The sequence below is a fragment of the Mya arenaria genome, chromosome 13 (genome assembly GCF_026914265.1).
Source record: "Mya arenaria isolate MELC-2E11 chromosome 13, ASM2691426v1".
Taxonomy (NCBI): Eukaryota; Metazoa; Mollusca; class Bivalvia; order Myida; family Myidae; genus Mya; species Mya arenaria.
In genome coordinates, this window is record NC_069134.1 from 11,770,867 (window position 1) to 11,794,606 (window position 23,740).

The 23,740-nt window shown below is 33.7% G+C and overlaps 1 protein-coding gene across 1 annotated transcript; it reads left to right on the plus strand.

The window, feature by feature from the left end:
• The first annotated feature begins 1,052 nt into the window (after window positions 1-1,052).
• LOC128213682 (ras-related protein Rab-10-like) lies at window positions 1,053-11,661 on the plus strand. The gene is made up of 6 exons (XM_052919673.1): window positions 1,053-1,411; window positions 3,049-3,109; window positions 3,528-3,666; window positions 4,413-4,502; window positions 5,428-5,529; window positions 5,972-11,661. Exons 1-6 carry the CDS (start codon window positions 1,285-1,287, stop codon window positions 6,053-6,055), a joined length of 603 nt encoding a protein of 200 aa, XP_052775633.1. The 5' UTR covers window positions 1,053-1,284; the 3' UTR covers window positions 6,056-11,661.
• Window positions 11,662-23,740: the final 12,079 nt, after the last annotated feature.

The following is a 23,740-nucleotide window of genomic DNA, read 5'->3' on the forward strand; positions in this document are numbered from 1 at the left end:
ACTAAAAAGTAGGTTGAGTCGGTTAATCGTGACACTAGATGTCTAAGAGAAGTCTTAAAGAGAAAGGAAAATAAAATGTACAGCTGTATGTTTGGTGCCTTAAACAAATGGTATTTAGATTCGCACTACGTTAAACCGCGTAACACCATACGTTAAATTTTGTTACTCCGACGCACTAACTTTTTAATATGTCATGTCAAAGAGTAGATCATACGATACCTGATTTTGAATTATGACACAGGTACGTCTTCCATAATGTGATTGGGTCAAATTGCAACAGACGAAGCACACCCCAGTGTAACCGAAACACCGTCGGTGCTGGATGTGAATGCATATACAGTTCGTTCAAATAAATATCCACATTGATGCAAATCCCTTACATTGAAGGTGGATGGATAGGGGTGGGGAAGTATATCATTGCAAACTGACTGGCTTATGTTGTTTGACTGAATGTTTGCCACTTGTATTTTTTGCGGCTAGTTTGCGTATTCGAATATTTTTTGAGGCAAAGGTTATTGTATAATATGAATAGCATTCGCAACTCATCGGCAATTTTTATCGATAAAAATGGCCCGAATGATATAAATATTATATTGATAAATCAATAACCAATTTGGCTAACTTTGACCAAAGCAATTAACAAAGAAGTTATATACCATTGGCCGCAGGAAGCTTTAAACTGGTTCTTTCATTGTTATTTTTCAAAGATTTCCTACCGGATGGGACACCCTCCCGTCCCCCTAAATAGAACATACTGAGTCCAAACCATTGGAAGACGACTCATGGCAACGAGTGAACCGATCAAAATTGTTGAACAGGTGCGTGCCTTTGACCCCTTGATTTTCCCCCTTTTTCTAAAATGTTGCCTGATGTGTATTGTGATTAATTAAATCAGTTAAGTTAGGCATTTGATTTCCCAAATGTAAATATTTTTTTCGCGAGCGTTATATACCGTAAGGGAAGTCAGCGATGCAATCTGGGTTTTTTTACATGAATGCAACAAAGAAATAGTTACATGTAACCTTAAATGACTCAGGCAAAGGGAAGCAACTTTAAGATCATCCGATTCCGGATAAGGAAGTGACGTCCAGATTTACAATTGATCATCGCAGATTAAGAAGTCCTGTCATTTAACCTTATTTTTGTAGTCGTTTTAGGTTTATGTGTTTATATTATCATTATGGTATTGTTGAAGAAGACTTCCCATCAAAAGATTCAATGAAAATTACGAAATAAGTGTCGTTCAAGTGTGTCCGCCATTTTTTGCTGACATTTTTAAATAGAATGGCGAAAAAGACATATGATTTACTATTTAAGCTGCTTCTTATTGGCGATTCTGGAGTAGGCAAAACGTGTTTACTGTTCCGATTCTCTGATGATGCGTTTAACACCACATTTATTTCCACCATAGGTAAGTGTCACTTGCCCCACCCACTTCTGGAACATTGTATATTTTGACATTTTTTTATGGAAAAAAGACATTATCTAGGTTGGGTATAAAAGACTGGCCGGACCGGACCAAATCCGGACCAACTGAAATATCCGAATTGCTACGGAAATCGTTCAGAACTTTACCTAATTTGCGGACCAAATTAAAAAACGCATTGCTATGTTCCATAGATATTTTATTTATTAATTAATATATTTTATTATGTCAGATTACACTAATAATAATAATAATAAAAATTATAAAAACAAAAATTAACAGCTTATTACAAATTTTTAAATACATACATAAGTTAATTTAATCTTAGAAAATGATTCCGTGTGAACAAAATACTCACATACATACATACAAACGCACATACAGACACACAGACAGACATACATACAGACGCACAAACAGACAGATGTACATACATACAGACAGACATTCATACATACGTACCGACAGCCGCACAGACCGACATACATACGGACGCACATACAGACGCACAGACGGACATACATACAGATGCACGTACAGCCGCAGATACAGATGGACGTACAGGCCCACAAACAGGGGCACAGAAAAACATAATAAAATATAATTTTAATAACTAAAATATCTATAAAACATAGCAATGCGTATTTTAATTTTGTCCGGTCCGGCCAGTCTTTTATACCAACACAAAATTAGGAAAATTCCTAACGAATTCCGCAACAGTTCGAAGATTTCTGTTGGTCCGGTCCGGCCAGTCTTTTATACCCAACCATCTAAGGAGTCATTTCTATTTGATTATATTATCAAATCTTAATCTAGTTTTCTTTTACTTTCCTTACATTTTCTTGGTTTATTTGGTTGTAAGCTTGCTTTTTTTTACTTTTTTTGTCTAATGACTGGACAGGGTAGCTCCACATTTTGAAAGGTTTTCCCTGATTGATTCAGTAGACACCGATAAGAGTTTTAAGTAGAACAACAAAAATTTCTACTGATATTGAGATTTAAGGCAATAATCATAATGAATTCAAGTAATCTTTTTTGTCCTTTTTAGTCTTACAATACCTGTTGATAAACAACATGTGTATTGTACGTAATATTGTTAAATGTATCCCTGCATTCAATAATGTATAACAATGGCCCCCAGTGTGGAAAATCTATCATTGGTATCAGCTTCATACCCAATGATAACATCAGTTTTAAAAAACTCAAGTTGGCAAACATCAGTAATAAAATTAGCACAAGCCTGCAAGACTGCGGTGGAAAATTGCTCTTCAGACTCTCGAATTGTATAATTATGAAGCATTGTTGTGAAAAAAATCCAGGATATATGCATATTTTTATTTTATATAGGGCAACCTTTCATAATATTGAAAGACTGAGAGTGGAACTACTATGTGTTAGTAAATCTTCTCTTGTAGTCAAATGACACTGAATAGAGTTGATGTTTGTGAAATGCTCATAAGGAGAGCAACTAGGCTATGTCAAAAGTAAAGGAAATAGCCTCAAATAGGTATATTAAATATATTAAATTCCCTCTCCAATGCAAAGGTTCTTTATGCAATATTACAGTTTTACATGTGTATGTTTGTATCCTTCACGTACAGTTTGTTTATGTGTCTTTGCAGGTATTGACTTTAAAATAAAGACTGTAGACCTTGGTGGAAAGAAAATAAAGCTGCAGATATGGTACATTTACATGTGACTTTTTTGATTATTGTAACTAGACTGCTATACTTAATGCAGGATCAGTCATTAAAGTAATTTGATAGGTTATCATGCTTTGGAAAATTTGATTATATTATAATATAATTATGTGAACATTGTCAGAGTGTTGGTACTGTATCTTAAATGCTAAAACGAAATACACTCGCTTTGTTACTGTTGTTTTGTACAGATCTATCCGTTTTAATTTGTCTGCTTTATCGGCTTTATCCTTGGATTAGGTTTACTAAATATTGTTAAAGCATGTTATTCTCAAAATTCTTACTACACATGTGGCCAACAACAATAGGCACACATGTAGTGAGACAATAGTTAAAATTCAAACAAACACTGGCATGCGAAGCACTGGTTTTTGTGTTGACAAGTTTGGTGTACATTACAGGGATACTGCTGGCCAGGAGCGTTTCCACACAATCACAACCTCCTACTACCGGGGCGCCATGGGCATCATGCTCGTGTACGACATCACCAATGCACGTACCTTCGAGAATATCTCCAAGTGGTTACGCAACATTGATGAGGTGAAGCACTGTTATATCTCGTTAAGAGTTGTTCTGATACACGCACATTTTAATTAAAATTTTCATTTACAAGCCTAAATACTACATGTTATGGTAAGATTATAATCTTCAAGTCAGACATGACAGAAATAACCAAAACTCAGATTTTAAACTACAATCCTAGGCTATCTGCAAATTTTGGTCTTTATACTTACCTCTTGTGACATGTGGAGATAAAAAATTCTTTATATATTTTATACTACCGTATTACAAACATGAATTTGCAGCCGTCTGTGGCTTCTAAACTTTATAACAACATGTACTGGTCCAGTAAGACCACATGTGAATGTATATTTTTCATGAAACGGATCAGCAGTTGTCTGCCAATATATTGTCAAGCTAAAAACCACTAAAGCAGATATTCAGCCTGGAACTGAGTTACATAACATAAAAAAGCTTGTAATACAATTACATATTAGGAATACTTGCTAATATTAATAAAAAACTTAATGTTTTAAAATTCTAGTTATTTTAGCCATTAAAAGTTAGAATAACTAAGTAGGGAATTTTACCTGCAACACTAGTGTGTAAACCCTTTTTAAATAACATTTGATAAAGCGCAATATTAGTATTACTAATTAAGATTTCTATTCTGATGATAATTAAATCAGTTTGTGTTCCTTTTATTTCTAAAAGGCTTATGAATAATATACATGCCAATTAGCGTACAAGCACTGGTGAACATGTATGGATTTGATTTGTTGCAGCATGCGAATGAGGATGTGGAGAAGATGATTCTAGGGAACAAATGTGATATGGAAGATAAACGCCAAATCTCAAAGGAACGTGGGGAGGGGGTGCGTATTTGTCTAACTTTTTGTTTATAGTTACGGTATATTACCAACCTTATACAGGTAGAGAAACAGGTTTAGGGATCACTAAGTATTTTCATTATTGAATCATTATACTGGTATGAAGCAGTATTATGATCTAAGTTGTACATGATCATGAATATCATTTCTTTTTGGAAGACTTTCATCTGACCATCCGGGAGGGATAACTTCTAACTTTTAAAAACCTGTGGACCGATCCTTATTTATATATATTGTTATGATGTGACTTTTGTTTTCGAAATGTGTAAACTGTTTTCTTTTTATATGCATCATAACAAGTATCCTGATTGCGCATTTATTGCGACATTATAAAACAAAATAGTGCATCATTAAAATGAAGTCCATTATGAAATAATGTGTATTTTAAGTGAGTTAAACCAGTAGTTTATGTATTATAAGAGTTTCATAGTACTGTGTTTTGATACAAACTGTCATAATGGACTCTTGTGGATTTTTGCAGATTTTGATTTCACTTGGGTTGCACCTCATAAAATATGAATATATGAAAATCCTCTCGAGTCAAACACAACCCCCAGGATCAAAACACAATACAAATAAGTTATAACCATTTTATATCAATCAGATCATAAAGGTCAAAGCATTTGATTTAAACATAAATAAGTTTTAGAGCTCAGTTGTTAAGCTGTTTTTTACTGTCTTTGTTTTTATTCTTATCTTATGTATACTGTCTTCTGAAAGACTCTTTACAGACTCCAATTTTTCCTTTGGATCTGTGTGAAGCTCTCTACTTGCATTTTGTAGAACTGAAGTTATTCACATTTTCTGAGGCCTTACATGTAGAAAAATCATTGACAGATAAAACATGTACTTGGGTGTGGAGAAACTTGTGGAGTTGATTGTATCAACATAATTTTGCTTGCTATTTCAGATTGCAAGGGAGCATGGAATTCCATTCTTAGAAACCAGTGCAAAAGCTAATATTAATGTAGAAAAAGCTTTCATGGACTTAGCACAAGCCATATTGAATAAGGTATGCATTTGATTTATATTTAGACCTAGTATTGATTAAATAATAAGGTGCCTGGTTTTTCTGTCACTCTTTCACATGGAGAAGTCATGAATTGTTTACCTACATGTATTCATCATTATCAGCTGTTTGGACAGTAATAAACATGATCACATCATGCATTAAGATCATGTTTAAAAATAGACTTGGTTGATATGTTGTAGATGTATGATTTCATGACACATATTCATTTAAATCATCATATTAAACACAATCAAGCATGGCATTCTGACAATTTGGCTGTGTGGCTGTATACTGAGTATCTGTTCAATGAAGTTTGTCAAATGTGTCCTACCTTGGTTTGACACTTACTCCAATTTCCCAGGGATCCTTACAAATTTTCATTAATTTTTGCACATGTTATGCTAATTTCATGCTTATAAAGTACTTGACTTTTTCCTCACAGACACCAGGAAGAGATTCACAGCAGGGCGGAGGTGGTGTAGACGTCCATAGGGGTCAAGACAGTGGCCAGAAGAAGTGCTGTTAACTCTCACTGTGTCCTAGCTGTTTTTACTTCACCCCCTTTCCACATATACTGGTCACTGGTGCTTGAATATATGGTGTAGTACGGTCAGGCAGTCTGTAGTATGGCAGCCAAACATATGGGAACAAAAAAACACACTTAGTTCTGCACAGAAAAAAAGAGATTTGACATTGATATACATGTTGGGGCTATCTTATCAATGATTTAATCAATGTTTCACTAAACACACAAGATCAAGAATATCAAATGATGAAATTGTACAGTGAAAACTCACTAAATCGGACATGGTCCGGACTGGGCAAAATTTTCCGGTTTAGTGAGGATTCCGGTTTAGTGAGGATCTGAAGTTGACTCAAAATATTAACTGAGTTAACCTTTAGAGGGAAGTTGAAAACTGGAATAAAATGAAAAGGGACAGTTCAATTCGTCGACGTCAAGACGGAGGTTGAGACATGATTAAAGCACATGCAAAAGTGATAAACATAATTAAACATTTCTACGTCTTTATAATCATCTTTTTTTAAAGTCTTAAAATAAAACAACTCGCGTAATTTAATGCTTGTTAAGTATGTTTGATAGTTTAATTAACGTACCGCTCTGATTTGATTCAATCATAGAAGTCTTTAGATAAAACAACCCTCCAAAATGATCACTTAATAACCGTTTCTAGTTCTTTATTTTCTGCAACAAACAAATTAATGTTTTAATCAATTTTCTTTTCACTAGTTTGATTATCACGCGGCAGTCAATCCTAAGCGCAATCATCATTATCGATTATCGAGTTGACACAACATCACAGGTGCAATATTTAACGACGAAACAAAGTGACACGGGATTTGCTAATTCTTAATACACAATATCATTTTGACATGTTTGAACAAATATACGTCCGGTTTTGGGAGATAAAATTACGTTAAAATTTTCTCGATTTTTTGTCCGGTGTCCGGAATTCTGGGGTTCCGGTTTTGTAGGGATTTTTTTACATTGAAAATAGAAGGGGAAAACCGAGACCCTGAAAAAAAACCCGGTATCCCGAGGATTCCGGTTTTGTGGAGATCCGGTTTAGTGAGTTTCCACTGTATTAGCACACATTTAATTGAAAGTTTTATTGGCAAAATAAAATGATCAATTTTTTAGCCTTTATTCTTAGATTCTGTTTTGAAAAATATATTGTTACAGCTCAAAGATGCTGATTGGAAGAAGTGGTTGAACAATATGCTTGTTTATAAGAGTGTCCCAACGTGTGATGTTATATGTGAATATAAATGTTGTAAATCAGGATAGAAGTGAAATTTGCTTTTGTTAAGAGTTTTATTTAAAAATTAGTTTACAGCAAAGCTATTGTGAAATTAAAATGACAAATGATTTTAGTTGGTCATCTTCCCAATACAATACAATGGTGGTTTGTGGAAAATTATGCGTATTCATTTTTTTTATTTCACATGAAAAAGTTTAGCGGATTAGAAAAACAGTTAATTTGAGCTTTTAACTTTTGCTTTCTATATGGTTATTTGAACCTTAAAAGGTTGTGGAAAAGTAGATATTTGTCCGCTTCAAGTAACAGCTTAACTAGAACATTTGTTCAGTTTTACTTTATATATAGTATGGTATTGTCTCTTAAATGATAATGACACACATTTTGGTGTACTTTCAGCTTTGAATTATTTATTGAAAAGAGATTTTATGTAAACTACTCAAAGCTAATTGAATTGAGTACTGTAACCTGCGTTGTTTGGTACTGGCACTATAGTTCAACTATAGTTTACCACTTATATAAGCCATTTTATGCTAATTCTATTTCTTAGCTGATGTTTATAAGTCCGCATGTTTAATGGCAAACTGTGCAGTTGAATAATTAATTTAGAAAATGATGTCATAGAACTTGTCAAATTCATGATTTGTTTTTGATACATGTATTAAATTTTATAAAATGTATCGCACTGAGGCTAACAACATATTTGACATTGGCTTGCTGACTGAAGTGGCTTTTTTATCATAAATGTGTAGCTTTATTACTTACTTAACATGTCTTGAAAGCTTTATTGGAAATACTAAATATCCAAGGCAACAATATTTAGGCTTGGTAATATGCTCATTTGGAAAGTTAAATTTTGATACGCCCGACATAAGACGGGATGAATTTTGAAATCACCTGCTGGCGACGTTCTATAACCATTTGGCTCTTGAATTGCTTAAATTTCTCAAACTTTTATTTTGTCCATGCTGCAAATCGAGAATCTTTTGTCTGATTATCACCAGACTTGGACAATATGTGTATAGACAAAATATCTCTTCTAGCTTTGTAAATCAGCAATGTTGCCCTAGTCATTAAGAGTTATGGCCCTTGAATATCTTTCCAAGGTTTGGTCATTAGCCATGTTGCCCCAGTCATTAAGAGTTATGGTCCTTGAATTGCTCTAAGTACACAAACTAGAAAAAGAAATCATAATTTGAATGGGTGTTTGCTACTCTTGGTTTAGATTTTTTTTATAAAGACCTGGTACCATGTACTAAAGTGAGTGACTGTTCAGGTTGCAATTAGCACTAGTGATCAGATGTGATGTGTTCAAAACCAATGGTTTACCTTGAATTGTCATAACTAGAATAATAATAGTCACTGAAATAACAATTTTTCTGATATGTAATCATTCACAGATTTTTTATTGATATATTGCTATTTACTGTAATTGAATTTTATTCTTAAGTTTTTGAGCTAATAATGAATCAATAAAATACTCAAGTCTTAAGTTTACACAGATGTCTTGTATACCATTGTCCAATGTCCTATCTCATTCATGCTGTAAATATTCATATTCCAAATATGGTTGCTGTCTGCAGAGTTCCTATGATGCCAGTATAGAGACAATTTCTGCTGTGGTCCGTATGGATTTTGTTTGGTGACTGTATCTTTTATTGTTGCTTAATGTCACTTTCTAAGAAAGCAGGCTTTTATTTGTTTTCTCATGTCACGTTAACTTGATCTGTCTTGTAATGGATTCATCCAATTGATAATATGGCGTAACAAAAAAATGTTTTGTTTCCGTTTTCCCGACCGACCATAGTTTTTTTGCCAGCTGACAAAATAATTCTGACGTCTACTTTTTTCTCCTTTTGGAATACGTTTTTGGTAGACGCGTAAATGTATCCAGACCAAATCACAATGGCTTTAAGTGTAAAAATGATATAAGAAACAACTCACTAAAGAAAACCAATATCCTAACCTAACCTTTATTTGTTGGCCGTGAAATCGGAAAGAATGATTATTTTTTTTACGCGGAAAGAATGATATTTTTTTACGCGGTATTAACTTAAAAGATTTCCAATGATACATTCTTCATTTCAATTTCAGACATTTAATTTTTCTTTTCTTGTTAAGCCTAGGTAATAGTTCTATTCACAATACTAGGATTTTCCACACACAGATATGTCAGGATATTTTCAAACTATCTTTTAAACTTTAATTTTCCTCAATCAAGTGTTGTGTTTTTCGACTGACCCATTCTCAATCCAAAAAACAATACTTTATTATGTGTTTTTTAAATTCTTAACAAGTACAGTCTTATTCTCTTTAAACCCAGGATCTTAAGAAGGGTTAACTTTGTTTAAAATATACTGTGGTCAACTCAAAATGTTTGGTGTTCTGTCGCTTTTTCACAATTTTAAGTGCCCAGGCTCCATTTACAAAAACATGGAAAACCCCATTTATCATGACAAACCACTGTGAACCGAATGATTTCTAGGTCATACCTGTAAATTTGAATTGAACTCATTCATTATTTAAACTACTTGCTACATCTAATGTAAGTGATTTAACCACTAAATTGTGCATTGAATAAAAGAAATATTATTCTCACGTTTTAAAAGATGGTTTTAAATACCAAAACACGTTATTCAACTGAAAGTAATATATGTATTCTTGATGTCCATACTCTGTATTATAATGCATTATGTATAATTTAGTATTTATGTCATATATTTTTATTTTCTTTAATGGTACTTAATACCCCTATTCTTTGCTGACATGATTTTGTGCAATGACCAGTACAAATAGTTGAATATGGAACATTCGCCTTCAAGTTCTATATGCAGTCAGTGAAGTTTGCATAGCCCTTGTTAGGTTCAAATAACTAATACCTGTATTAAAAGAAAGTTTCAGTAACCAATACCTGTATAAAAAGCAAGTTTCAGTAACCAATACCCATATTAAAAGTAAGTTTCAATAACCAATACCTGTATTAAAAGTAAGTTTCAATAACCAATACCTGTATAAAAAGTAAGTTTCAATAACCAATACCTGTATAAAAAGTAAGTTTCAATAACCAATACCTGTATAAAAAGTAAGTTTCAATAACCAATACCCATATTAAAAGTAAGTTTTAATAACCAATACCTGTATAAAAAGTAAGTTTCAGTAACTAATACCTGTATTAAAAGTAAGTTTCAGTAACCAATACCTTTATTAAAAGTAAGTTTCAGTAACCAATACCTGTATAAAAAGTAAGTTTCAATAACCAATACCTGTATAAAAAGTAAGTTTCAATAACCAATACCCATATTAAAAGTAAGTTTTAATAACCAATACCTGTATAAAAAGTAAGTTTCAGTAACTAATACCTGTATTAAAAGTAAGTTTCAGTAACCAATACCTGTATTAAAAGTAAGTTTCAGTAACCAATACCTGTATTAAAAGTAAGTTTCAATAACCAATACCCATATTAAAAGTAAGTTTCAATAACCAATACCTGTATAAAAAGTAAGTTTCAATAACTAATACCTGTATTAAAAGTAAGTTTCAGTAACCAATACCCATATTAAAAGTAAGTTTCAATAACCAATACCTGTATAAAAAGTAAGTTTCAATAACCAATACCCATATTAAAAGTAAGTTTCAGTAACCAATACCTGTATAAAAAGTAAGTTTCAATAACCAATACCCATATTAAAAGTAAGTTTCAGTAACCAATACCTGTATAAAAAGTAAGTTTCAGTAACCAATACCTGTATAAAAAGTAAGTTTCAGTAACCAATACCTGTATAAAAAGTAAGTTTCAATAACTAATACCTGTATTAAAAGTAAGTTTCAGTAACCAATACCTGTATTAAAAGGAAGTTTCAATAACCAATACCTGTATTAAAGAATAAAACTTAATGTAGTCCTGTATGCATACATTATATAAGTTTCTTTGCTACCATGTGTTAATAATTATTTTAGTTGACATTTTCATTTCTATTATATTTGATTTTATCTCCGGTCTTGGGTAAAGGCCAAAGCAAGTGAATTTAACACAACATTCATTGCTATAGTTACTCTATAATTACTGTTTTACTGGGCTGGATTTGATACCAAGGCAACATTTCATACTGAGTATTTCCTAACTAAATTTTTTTTTGTGTGTGCAAAAATGAGTTTGGAAACATGCAGTGCTCATAAGACCAAAAAGATGTCGACGCGTTTTTACTTATGTTCACAATACAATAGAACACTTTTTTCGGAACCAATTTCGCCTTGTTATTGTTCATTGTGTGTTAATATGATACGTTGCATGTTTATCTAATAATTGTAAGATGTAAATCATCAATTTAGTCAAATAAAATATACAGACAAATAAGATGCGTTCTCTTCATATTCTACAGCTCTGGGCTGGTATTCATTCAGCATTTCAAATTTCTCAACTTCTGTCGATTTCCTTAAATTTTCATAGTCAAATTTAAAAATGGATACACTTTTTCTTACAATAAAAGGTATTTCGTTAAATTAATGAAAAAGCTACTATTTTAGAAATTATTTATATCTTATGACCAGTGTAAGTTCTGATGTTATTAAAATGACTTAAAATACGAACTGACTTACGATGTTTCATGAATATCGCTCCTGGCAACGAAGAGCTAATCAAGATAAACTTTGGTAGAAATGTCCTTGACATTAACCCAAAGGTGTGCCTTGAGATGTGTAAAACGTCAAAGTTAATATAAATAATAACACGGCTTGGAAACTCTTAACATACATGAATGGGTTGGAATAGTGTACGAATTCCCGACCGCTTAAAAAAGAAAAAAGCACGCGTAGCAAGTGGAGTGTACGACTAGGGTCCATTGTCTTGGAAATCCCAGACAAATTGCATTGGGAATATACGCCAAGACCACAACATTGGAATGTCAACAAACTTCAATCTCAATACTACCAACACAAAGGCACATCATACAGCCCTTCTTGCTAAATTATCATCTGATATACCATGACGCGAAATATTAAGCCATCGACCCCAAGCATACATTCATTATATAATTGTTTACCCCTCGGGTTCTGTATAGGAGATGCGTATGTCCCTGCGCATCCTGTCGCACCACTGAAAAATCTGTCGATTGTTGCTCCAAATGTTTTGTACATACAAACACATGAACCTTCATAGGTTTGCCAGCATTGTAAATTGTGCGTAAGGGCATTGACTTCGTAAAATTTGGTCTGAACAAAATTATTATTGTCTCTCATGTAGGTCCAAAAGTATTGCACCTACGCACATACAACTTAAAAGAAAAGCTGGTCAGCGTGAGATTTTTGTGACATCTCCCTCGGTCTTCAATTTTTAATCTTGGCTAAGTTAGCCGTCTGATTTATTTTTCCTCTCCTTTCTGAAAAATGTCGCATGTTACTCCAAAAGAATTGCAAGAAATGTCAATGAGCATAGGAAATTGTACCTCTGTGATTACTTTGACATTTCATTTGGTCTCACAATACATACGAAACTTTGGTCTGAACAAGCTTCAGGCTGATAGACCGATGGCAGATGTATAACACACACGCTCATAACATAAAGTATATAACATATAACATGCCCTATGCAAAGGCGACGTCTTGGGTTATTCATCACTTACATGTAAGCTCTGGTAGGATTTGATTCCAAACAAACCTCTATTTTCTGTGTATTTTAGGCCAAATCAGACATATATTTTGACTCAAATGACTTCAAGATGGAGATGAAAAAGGCTGTACTGTCGTTGACAAGGTTTACAAGTATAAAGTATTAAGTGAAATCAAAACAAGAATAAAACCGTTTTTATTGAAATCATTAAATACGTCAGATTGAACGTTTTGACAACTTTGAAACGAGCCAATTTTTGCGAAAATCCCTGACATTCAGTTCTACAAGACTGCTGACAAAATAGATCGCTGATTTTAATATTTAAGTTAATAAATTATTAAGGTGTTCTCCTCTCACCCAAGAGGTTGGGGGTTCGATTCCTAAAAGTGGTACCTTATCACGGCTTCTCTTAAAGGACACGGTACTGGTTTCTGCACAGAAAAGGGCATTGAGAGTGATTCATATCAGCTTTCAGCTACCTTCACAATCCAGCTTTAATAAAGAAATAAGTACAAAAACAAACCCAGGACGTTTGCGTGATATGTCATTCCCAAAACATGTTGATGTTTGAGTCACGGTCAGTCTGTATGTATAGGTCATACAAACTGGAAACAACAATTTTGTTTGTATATGGCTTATCATCATTTGGAAGGATATTCATTGAATACTTGTAGTCGAATTTCCGAACTTTCGTGTCTATTGCCAGTTTATGTGATGTTTTCATTCGATAGTGTTTAGTCTCAAGTAATCTTCCATTTTTTACTTTTCAGTGAAGCTGTACAATATACCTTTCTCTTCAACAAAATCATCAATGCTCATCCAATCTTCAAGAAACTCAGTCAGAATATTTCTCCGTATGTTATTCAGTACCGTTGTGAATATGGGTCATCTCGGGTCACTAGGTCAAGGCAAGCAACACATTGCGTTCATAAACTGAACAGTGCATATCCAATTTTCATGAAACTCGGTCAAACAGGATATTCGTCAACATGATATTTCAGACCAGTGTGAAAATAGGGTAAAAACTAAGTCGGACCCGTGTTTGACTAGGAAATCAGGTGAAATATTAAGCCTTTTTGTTGTTGAAATTTTGTTTATTCCTGTCATAAATTCAACAGTGTTGATCAACTCAGTCGAAATGTTGCTTTAGTATAATCATTAGGACCGTGAATATGGGTGATCTCACGTCAAAAACTAGGTAGGACCAGTGTCAGTCTTGGTCTGCAGCATAATGACCTTTTACTGTATTATGTATTAAACATACATCTGAAAAAAAAACGCATGTGGTACGTTAAGAATACGTAGTATTTAAACTAATACATTTTTAACAAGGTTTTCACATAGTGAAGTTATTAGAATGATGCCGGCGGCGTTTTGGGCCCATAGGGACAAGGTCAATGTTATAGTTACTAAAATCACCGGGGATGAGCAAAAAAAGTCACGTGGCCACAAATGTAAACGCCAGTAGTATTTTGGCTCGATTGATCGTCAATCAAGGTAAGTTTCTTATCGATATTTTTGTTATACGCGAGAGTTCGTTCAAATGACATAGCGCAAAAAAGAATGCATTGTTTTGTCTTTCGATCTGTGTATTGGTCACCTTTCATGTCTGCATAGTTTCCGAGAACACTTCGATACAAATTGTGTCCATAAATGCAAACGCACGTAGGTAGTGTTAAAATGTCACATATTTTGATAAATTGCCACATTTAATTCAAATGTTTGTTTTTCTGTTGTTCAATAATTGTTTTTAATTGCTTTATGAATACTTTGTGCGATGCAATATGTACAAAAATGCATTTTCTGAAGTATTTCAAATTTGGCAAACGTACGTAGTCTACCTAAAATGGCAAACGCACGTAGGCATCTTATAATAAGGAGCAAACGAATATTTCGTTAGCCTTTAATTGAAGATATTTATCCGCTTTAATATTAAATATCCATCATAATGAAAGTTATATAAATTTTTGATACGTAACAAACATTGACACGATATTATGCGGGAGTGTTGCGGGAAATATGAGTTCTCGAACAAACTCTCATCCGGCCATACTGGTGGTATACAGACTTATCTTACTTAACAATGCTTGTTAAATGTTTATTTCGAACATTTAGAACAGCTGTTGTAATGTCACATTTCAGGAACCACACGTTTGATACAAAGAGTCGGAGTACAGTACAGTACGGGACTGTTTTGATAAACAGAAATGCATTACAGAAGCGTGTGTGCAGGGAGCGGGCCAGACGTAACGATTCTAAGATGCTTGTAACAGATCGCATGGGGATAAACATTTAATTTGAACATAATTTAAACATCTTTAATGAACCTTTTATTTAACCATTCTTCATGTTGTGATGATAATACTGTCATGATAATTGTTAATGACAGATATTGTGATAATGATAACCATAAAATGAATTGCGATGATACAATGACAATGTATGCTCTACCCGGAACAATGTTTATATCACTGGAAATACTCTTTAAACTGTATGTATAAGTGCTGTTTTACAGAAATAAAGACATTATGATGGAAATATTCTTCATTTATTCTATAACTGTATATCTTATATTAGTTTTATACATTGAATAAATTGATTGACAATAAAAGCGATCACAGATAATCAGATAAAATCAAAGATAAGTAATCAAATAACATAACGATTAATTAATAAACAATACTTTTGTTATGATCTGCCTGAGATTCTACTTTCTTCCACATCAGATAAGTTGACCTAAAAATTTGGCAAGGGCCAAGATAAAACAAGTACCCGTATGGAATTTATTTTTTTAATCGTCATCACACAATTACCTCCCTTGTAGACGACTGTCGTCTGTAGCATCATGGAAACATTGTCTCGTGGCAATTTTAAAAATCAAAATTGATTATTTCTCGCTTCAAATGGAGCAATAGAAAAGTTTTCGCGCTCCATTCAAGAAATAACGCTGTCCTCTTTTAAGAACTATAAATATTTAATCATAACATAAACATAATCCGAATCACTGCACGCATATCCATAACAACCACGAATTATTACAAATCTATACGCGCATTATATTCTCTACGCACAAAAGATTTCCAGGTTTTTCCAGGATCATCGCCGCTCGTGTAAGATAGGTTCATCCCACCCCTCTCGCAGGGTGTTTTGCGGAAACACGGTAAACCCCGCTTCCGCAATACACTCTATGTTCGGGTTGAGATGAACCTTGCACTCTCGGCCATGAAAGATACTTATTATCTACAATTTGATGTTTTATTTGGTGTGTTTAATAACTTTTGCTTGCACAATCTACTTCTATGCCGATAACATTTCCCACATTCAGCGCACTGGTATGATTTCTCGCCATTATGGCCGTCCATATGAGCCTTCAGATCTATTTTTCCTCCATTGAAATCCCACACATGTCGCACGTATAACATGTCGTGCCATCTTCTCCTCGCCAATGCCTGTTCAGGTACGTATGTGTGGTGACCTCCTGCATGCATTTCGGGCACAGGAACTGCTTATTGGATTCATGGTGGTGCACCTGTATAAATACATGTATGCCTTTAAAGGTATGCAATTAAAATACTTTAATTGCAATATTTTGGTAACCTTTAATAAAAACGCCTGGGCTTGTGACTGGTAGATAATTGCTTAATTATAGAATAATATAGAATAAAACAAGAATAATATAAGCATTTTTAATACTAGAATACACTTACATATGGCCCGTCAAGCTCTCCGTTGTGTATAACTGTTTCTAACAGCGTGTAAATGCTTTTACACCGTCATTGCGGCGCTCATGCAATTTCAGCCCCCATGTCGTTTTCAACGCATTCCCACAAACGTGGCAAACAAATGACATCACTGAAACAGACACTGTCATTCATTAATTAAGCGCCACTTGATTTACTTCGCAAAATATATTACACAAATTGTAGTTTGTTAAAAGAATATCATCTGTAAAAGCATTTTCATGAAAATACGTCTCGCGCAAACAAACGCTTATTAAAATTTTAAAAGATGGCTTATCTAGCTAACTAAAACGACATAAAGCGTTTCACTTTCCCTTATGCATATGACCGTAAGCATTATGATCATAATAATAATTAAATATAAATTCAAAAATCTTACTGCAATAGTTATGGATATAAAAAGAATAAAAAGTTTTAAAAGCTTTCGACATATACGATAGCTCATTTTTATTATTATATAAGATGCCTACGTGCGTTTATCATTTTTGGTAGACTACGTGCGTTTGCCTTATGAAAATGCCAACGTGCGTTTGCCAAATTTAAATTCTTCAGAAAATGCATTTGTTTGTGCAAATTGCATCGCACAGAATATTCATAAAACAAATAAAAACCATTATTGAACAACTGAAAGTCAAAACAATTGATAAAATGTGGCAATTTATCTTAATATTCGACATTTTAACACTACCTACGTGCGTTTGCATTCATGGACACAATTTGTATCGAAGTGTTCTCGAAAACTATGCAGACATGAATGGTGACCAATACACCGATCGAAAGACAAAACAATGCATTCTTTTTTGCGCTATGTCATTTGAACGAACTCTCGCGTATAACAAAAATATCGATAAGAAACTTACCTTGGTTGACGATCAATCGAGCCAAAATACTACTGGCGTTTGCATTTGTGGTCACGTGACTTTTTTTGCTCATCCCCGGTGAAAATGAAAGGACGATTTAAATTGAATACCTTTAGAGTTGACATATCTTGACCTTACTTGATGTTTAGGAAGAGTTTATTAAGACCTTTCATGGGATTGTATTGAGGGCTTCTCTGTCAAGGTCAAGGTCACTGAAACTAGAAATAGAAAAACGGTTGAAACTGATTAACTTAGTTAGGATTGACATATCTTGACCAAACTGCATTTATAGGAAGAGTTTACGAATATCTTGCATGGGATCGTGTTTGGGGGCCCTAGGGTCAAGGTCACTGTCAATAAAAATAGAAAAGACCCTAGTAACCCTAACCCTAACCCTAACAATTTTCCGTATTGTAACCAAGTTTGGCCTATAGGAAGAATGTTCTTCTGTAAATCATTCAAAACCTGGTCTTGTCGCATTTCGGCGTTTCTTGTTGTTGTTTTTTACTTGAATGTAAATGTAATTTGAGCGATGGAATTAACATGCAATATGGTTAAATTATTCATTACCCTTGATATACCCACAAATTAGTGCCCAATAATGCTTGTCGTGCCTAGAATCTTGTTTACTTCAAGGGTAGGTGCAGCGAGAAAAGCCATGGTAATTTCATAGTTAATTAGATAGCACTGTTCTCCTACGTATATAACACATTCCTGTGAATGTTCTCATACACTTGTTTCCATAGCCTTTGTGGCTTCGTAATCGTTTTGCTAATTAGTAAACGTTTTGGGAAAGGGCCGTAACTGATGTTGTAAAAACGCGTGACCTAATTTCTTTGAAACGAACTTTATAAACGATGTTTCATTGCATTGTTTCTGTTTGTTGTTATTATTCATCATATATTGTGTAAATGTATCTTGATGTCAATTTAAATCTAAAAATATATTTCGCTCTTCATATAGAGAGCTGTGGTGCATAAAACGATAACACACGAACAGTACATATACGTTGAACAGTGTACTTTGACATCACGCAGAGAGTGTTGCTAGGCACCGCTTCTTTCAATGTGTGGAATACCATAGCCACGGACTGCAATATGCACGCGCATAGTTCAATAATGGTGAAGGTTGTCAGGGTAAATAATAATTCCACCAATGCTATTTACGAGGGACATTCAGAAAGTAATGCGGCAGGAGGGCTAGTTTGCTGTAGACTGCTTAGAAAAAATGTTCATTATGTCGTTTAAGATACACTTAACTCACATTAACTCTTAACTCACAATGATGTTCAGGAATCAGCAAGGAATAAAGAAAAGCCAGAGATACACATACTCGTATATGTACCTATGCATTTGAAATACGTAATTGTACTTGGTAAATGTCTTCATGTATACATTCTTCCATCAGACTTGATATGTAACATAATTAAAAAATAAATTCTCTTAATTTCTTGTATCGTAGACCAAAGAAGTTTTATATTAACGTGAACAATAAAAAGCGCTTCATTTTTTTAAAGTTGGCAACAGACGAAGATAGGTTGATATGTCGTTAGATAACCACCTCCCTGAAGAAGCGGGAGGTACATTGCTGTGTACATGTCGTACATGTTGACCTAACCGTGTTCGATTGGTAACTTCGGACTAACGTCCTCAAAATGGATAGGGAGGTTGGTCATAACCAGCAAATGACCCGTGGTAATTTTGAGGTCAGTAGGACGAAGGTCATGGTCGCGGTGACGTTAAACACAAATAACTTGTCTGATTGATAACTGGAGTGTGCCTTGGCCTAAGGTCCTTAAACTTTGTAGGGGGGTTGGTCTGACGAACTGATGCCAAATTGACTTTGAGGTTAGTATGTCAAAGGGCACATTCAACACAAAAAGCTTGTCTAATTAAGAACTACAGAATACTTAGGCCTAAGGTCCTCATGAGGTCATGGCCTGTAAATGCTCCTTATTAATTTTGAGGTCAACAAGTCAAAGGTCAGTCACAAAACAAAAACCTTGTTTGGTCAATATAAAGAGAACATTTTGACATGTCGGTCGCTGGGTTTTTCGCTCGGTAGACCAAACCTGCCTGGATCTGTAACTAATGAACTATTGGTACTCTCGATTGCAAACTTGATAGCAAATTGCCCATATTCTTTTTTTCTGATCGGAAATATGCACAAAAACACTTTCAAACCATTTAAATAATTATAAGTATTCGTACATTACTGTGAAACAGTGTGGTTATACCTGACCTCTATTTGAATACTAACGATATTGATAGAAGTCCCACTGATCTTATTTTACAATTGCATTATCGTAAAAAGATAACCAGTAATCGTAGCCATATCGTAGTTTCATGAATTACTCCTGTCTTATCTGCATTATACTTCGTCTATCGCCAACATCCAGTTGAGAGCGGTTTCAGTTTATAACACATCTTGGATAATTATTCAACTGTTGAAAATATTTCCACTAATTACACATTTTGTTTGTATCATTTTACAATGAAATATGAAAACTGTAACTTGAAAACAAGGGACCAGGCCAACTCTTGAATCCTTACTCATAGTTGATATCTTTTTCTTGCCATTTCCGTAGTTTTTGAAATTTCTGTGATAAAAGTATATCATGGAAGTCTACACAAAAGTGTGCGTTTCCCATTTATTTTTAATATATGTGTACTGAACGTTCACTGGGCAGTGCGTTATTTTAGTGAACCTTTCCCGCCAATAAATAAAGATGATACGTGGCATAAATATGTGTCGATTAAATATCAAATTATAATAAACAAGCAATTAAAACATAATTGATAAAGAAAGCGAATCTGTCTTAATGGTAAAGTGTTTCTAATGAAAACAACCATATATTACCTATCGAGAAAGAAAGCTTAGACATACTAAAGACATTTTTTTTCTCGATTTTTGGATATAATACCTGACATAATTTTTTAACAGAACAGAACAGAACAGAACAGATATTTTATTAGACTTATACAATTGTACATCGTCTTAATACATATAGTTATACATAAGTTCATGTCATTTCTCTAAACAAACTAAGAGGATTTTTTAACAAATTTAAGGCATGTTGTCAAGCAAAAGTCAAGAATTGATTTCTAAGTAACTAACCTTATAGTATGTATAACTTGATAACATTGGCAGTGAGGACAATTATCTTTAGTAGTGTACTTATGTCATGTTATTAATTATTGAGTTGCGTATAACAAATGCTTGTTTCATATATTTACAGACATTCATAATTTCAGTCTTGTCATACGAAGTCAGTAATTTATGAAACTTAAAAACAGATGGATTTACATAATACAGTGGTTTTATAAAAAGTTTACGTATTTGCGAATAGCACCTACAAACACAAATGAAATGAAATTCATCTTCAATATCTAAGTCATTACAACATAGGCAATAACGTTCATTGCGAGATATATTGTTGCGTGCATATCTTCCGGTTTGTATTCTCAACGGATGTACAGAAACTCTAAGCTTGACAAAGTATAAACGTAAATTTTTAGGCGCTAAATCTAGATATTTTTCATACTCGAAAGAGGTTTTAAATAGTCTATACATGTCTAAAACAGTACTCTTACTAATATTTCCGTACCACTCTTGTTTAAAAGTATCTATCACTCTACACTTAAATTCGCATATGAATGTGTTAACACATATAGCACTTGGGTTATCAAATACATATGCAAATCCATAATCGTTTAACAATTTTTTAACATTAGAGACCCAGTTTACACACCCTTTATTACAATCATTAATAGCCTGGGTGTAAACATATTGGATACTAATATTAGTACTACGATTAAGTTTGAAAAAGTATTTTATAATTCTGACATACCTATTGATATATAAGGGATATCTCCCGAGTTCTCCATATACTGTAGCATTACATGTGTTTATTTTAACTTGCATCAATCGCTTACAGAATTTTAAATGTATACGTTCTATTTCTTTTGACTTAGTATAACCCCATATTTCACATGCATAATTCAATATCGAACCAACAAAAGCATCAAATAATTGACAAAACAGTTTAGGACTTAGGTCATATTCTTTGCATTTATATAATAATATATTCATAGCTTTAAGGGCTTTCCCAACCAAATGCTCTTGGTTAAATGTATAACTTCCAGTATAATTTATTACAGTTCCTAAATAGTTAAAGTTATCAACTACTTCGATAGTATGACCATTATATAACCAATTCTCATCTTGACGTAGTCCACCGCGTTTACGAAAAACCATTATCTTAGTCTTAGATGTATTTACTTTTAGACCCCATGCATTGCAATACAAATAGAGGTTATCTAAATGGGATTGGACTTCCTGTGGAGACTTGCCTAAAATGGCCATATCATTTTAAGATAAGTGAACTTCTTTTGAAAAAAATATAATCAACTGCTTCGACTCTACTCTGCATATGCTACATATTTATACGAAGAGTAAATTTCTCGCTCAAAATATTTATTTATTTAGAATGAACAGTAACAATTGAATAATCTGACCGAATGTTCATAGATAATTATGCATGTGGTTATGCAATTCGTTTTTATATAAGTTAGGTTTTTCAAAAAATAAAAAGTACGATTATTGATTGTATATTTTCATTGAATCCATTTAACTTCTAGTAAATATAGAATAAGAACAAAAGTATGAGCTGTGAATTTGATGCAAGCCTGACCATGTTTCAATAGTCTATACATTAGTAATGCTTAACTAGATTTCATTATTATTTATGTGCGGACCTATAAAGATATTGTTTTTTCCACAGTTCGATTCACAATACTGAATACTACAGCAAACAACATATATTTCCGTTGGCGTCGTTATTGCCATTTGGGCGTTGCCCTTGTTAGCCAGCAAGCCACCGTTTTAATAAAGCAAATACGGCTTAAGATTGTAAATTTCCTGGCTAATCCCGCTTTCGGCGTAAACTGTTTTTCAATACAAATTGTCCCTAGGTCCCGTTTTAATAAGATAAGGTCACCCCGTAAAGGTACGGGTGAAGTCTATACGATAAATGTGTTTATGGGCTTTATTGAACGGGGGCCTGGCATTTTAGCGTTACTTCATCAATGTGTTCAAATTGACTATATAATTCAAAATGCATAAAGTTAAAACACTGAATTCACGTTTTAACGCCATTCATATGATATACTAGGCTGTTATATCGTAGCCATCATTCATGAACCAAATTCAGTGCGCCGCTGATATGTAGCTCAGATCACACAGTCTTTATCAGCGGGGATGTGTCGATCTGTCCGTCCGTCCGCTGATAACGGCCCATATCTCGCATGTACACCTTCGTGCCAGAGTCCAACTTGGCTTCATGGGCAAATAGATCAGCCATAGTTTTACTGTTTTGGAAAATATATGAAAGGGGTAAGGATATTTGATTGTTTCTGTTGTTGAATAACGCGTTTAACTTGTACTTTTTATTAAACGGTCATTTTCATTTAATTTTCAAAAAGAGTGACATTGCTATTTTAACTTACTCTCCTGATAACGTAACTTTATATAACTGACTTATTCTAGAATCTGCATGAATATTTTGTAAGGATATTTTCCGTAACTGATATGCCCAAACACCCTGCTTTCGAGGCTATGTTTATTGTATTTTATACACAAAAAATGCTTCAAAGTGTCCTATAGCAAACTCGTTTGAAAATAAACATATGATTTACCATAACCTTTATCCGTGGACCTGTATGTTCTCCAAGGCTCAAGCGGACTTTGATGGAATTTACTTTGTACGTTCATATACTATAAGTACACCTTACGTCTTTCTCTAAACCTGCTGTTGCGTTCGTCATATTCTGTGATACCAATATGTAAATATTTAGTCGTAATAACTGTTATAGAGGTAAACTTCATATGTTACGTTTTCTCTCCCCAGATGATGTTGCGGTCATTGCTGATGTGTGTAGGATGCCTGCTGGGGTCGACCCTCGGGCAACCATCCACAACACCCCCGCCTTACCAATACCAGACGTGTGCTCCACCCAACACAACTCAACTTTCAAAAACCTGTAAACATGGCTCTTAATAAAGTTAAATAACTTACGATTTTTAAAACTGAATAATATGTGGCCATATTGTAAATCATAACGAGTTGACTGATAAGTTGTAATTAGGTCAAATAAAACTTATATGTGTGGTTCCTGTGACATGTCTTAAAGCATAAGGGTAGGTATGCCGGTTTTGTCCTTTTTTATG

Bases quoted from the DNA above. Each gene is read 5' to 3' on its own strand.
- LOC128213682 (XM_052919673.1), top strand. From the start codon at position 1,285: ATGGCGAAAAAGACATATGATTTACTATTTAAGCTGCTTCTTATTGGC. The intron at 3,110-3,527 runs GTACATTTACAT...TGTACATTACAG, and splicing joins AAAATAAAGCTGCAGATATG to GGATACTGCTGGCCAGGAGC. The intron at 3,667-4,412 runs GTGAAGCACTGT...GATTTGTTGCAG, and splicing joins GGTTACGCAACATTGATGAG to CATGCGAATGAGGATGTGGA.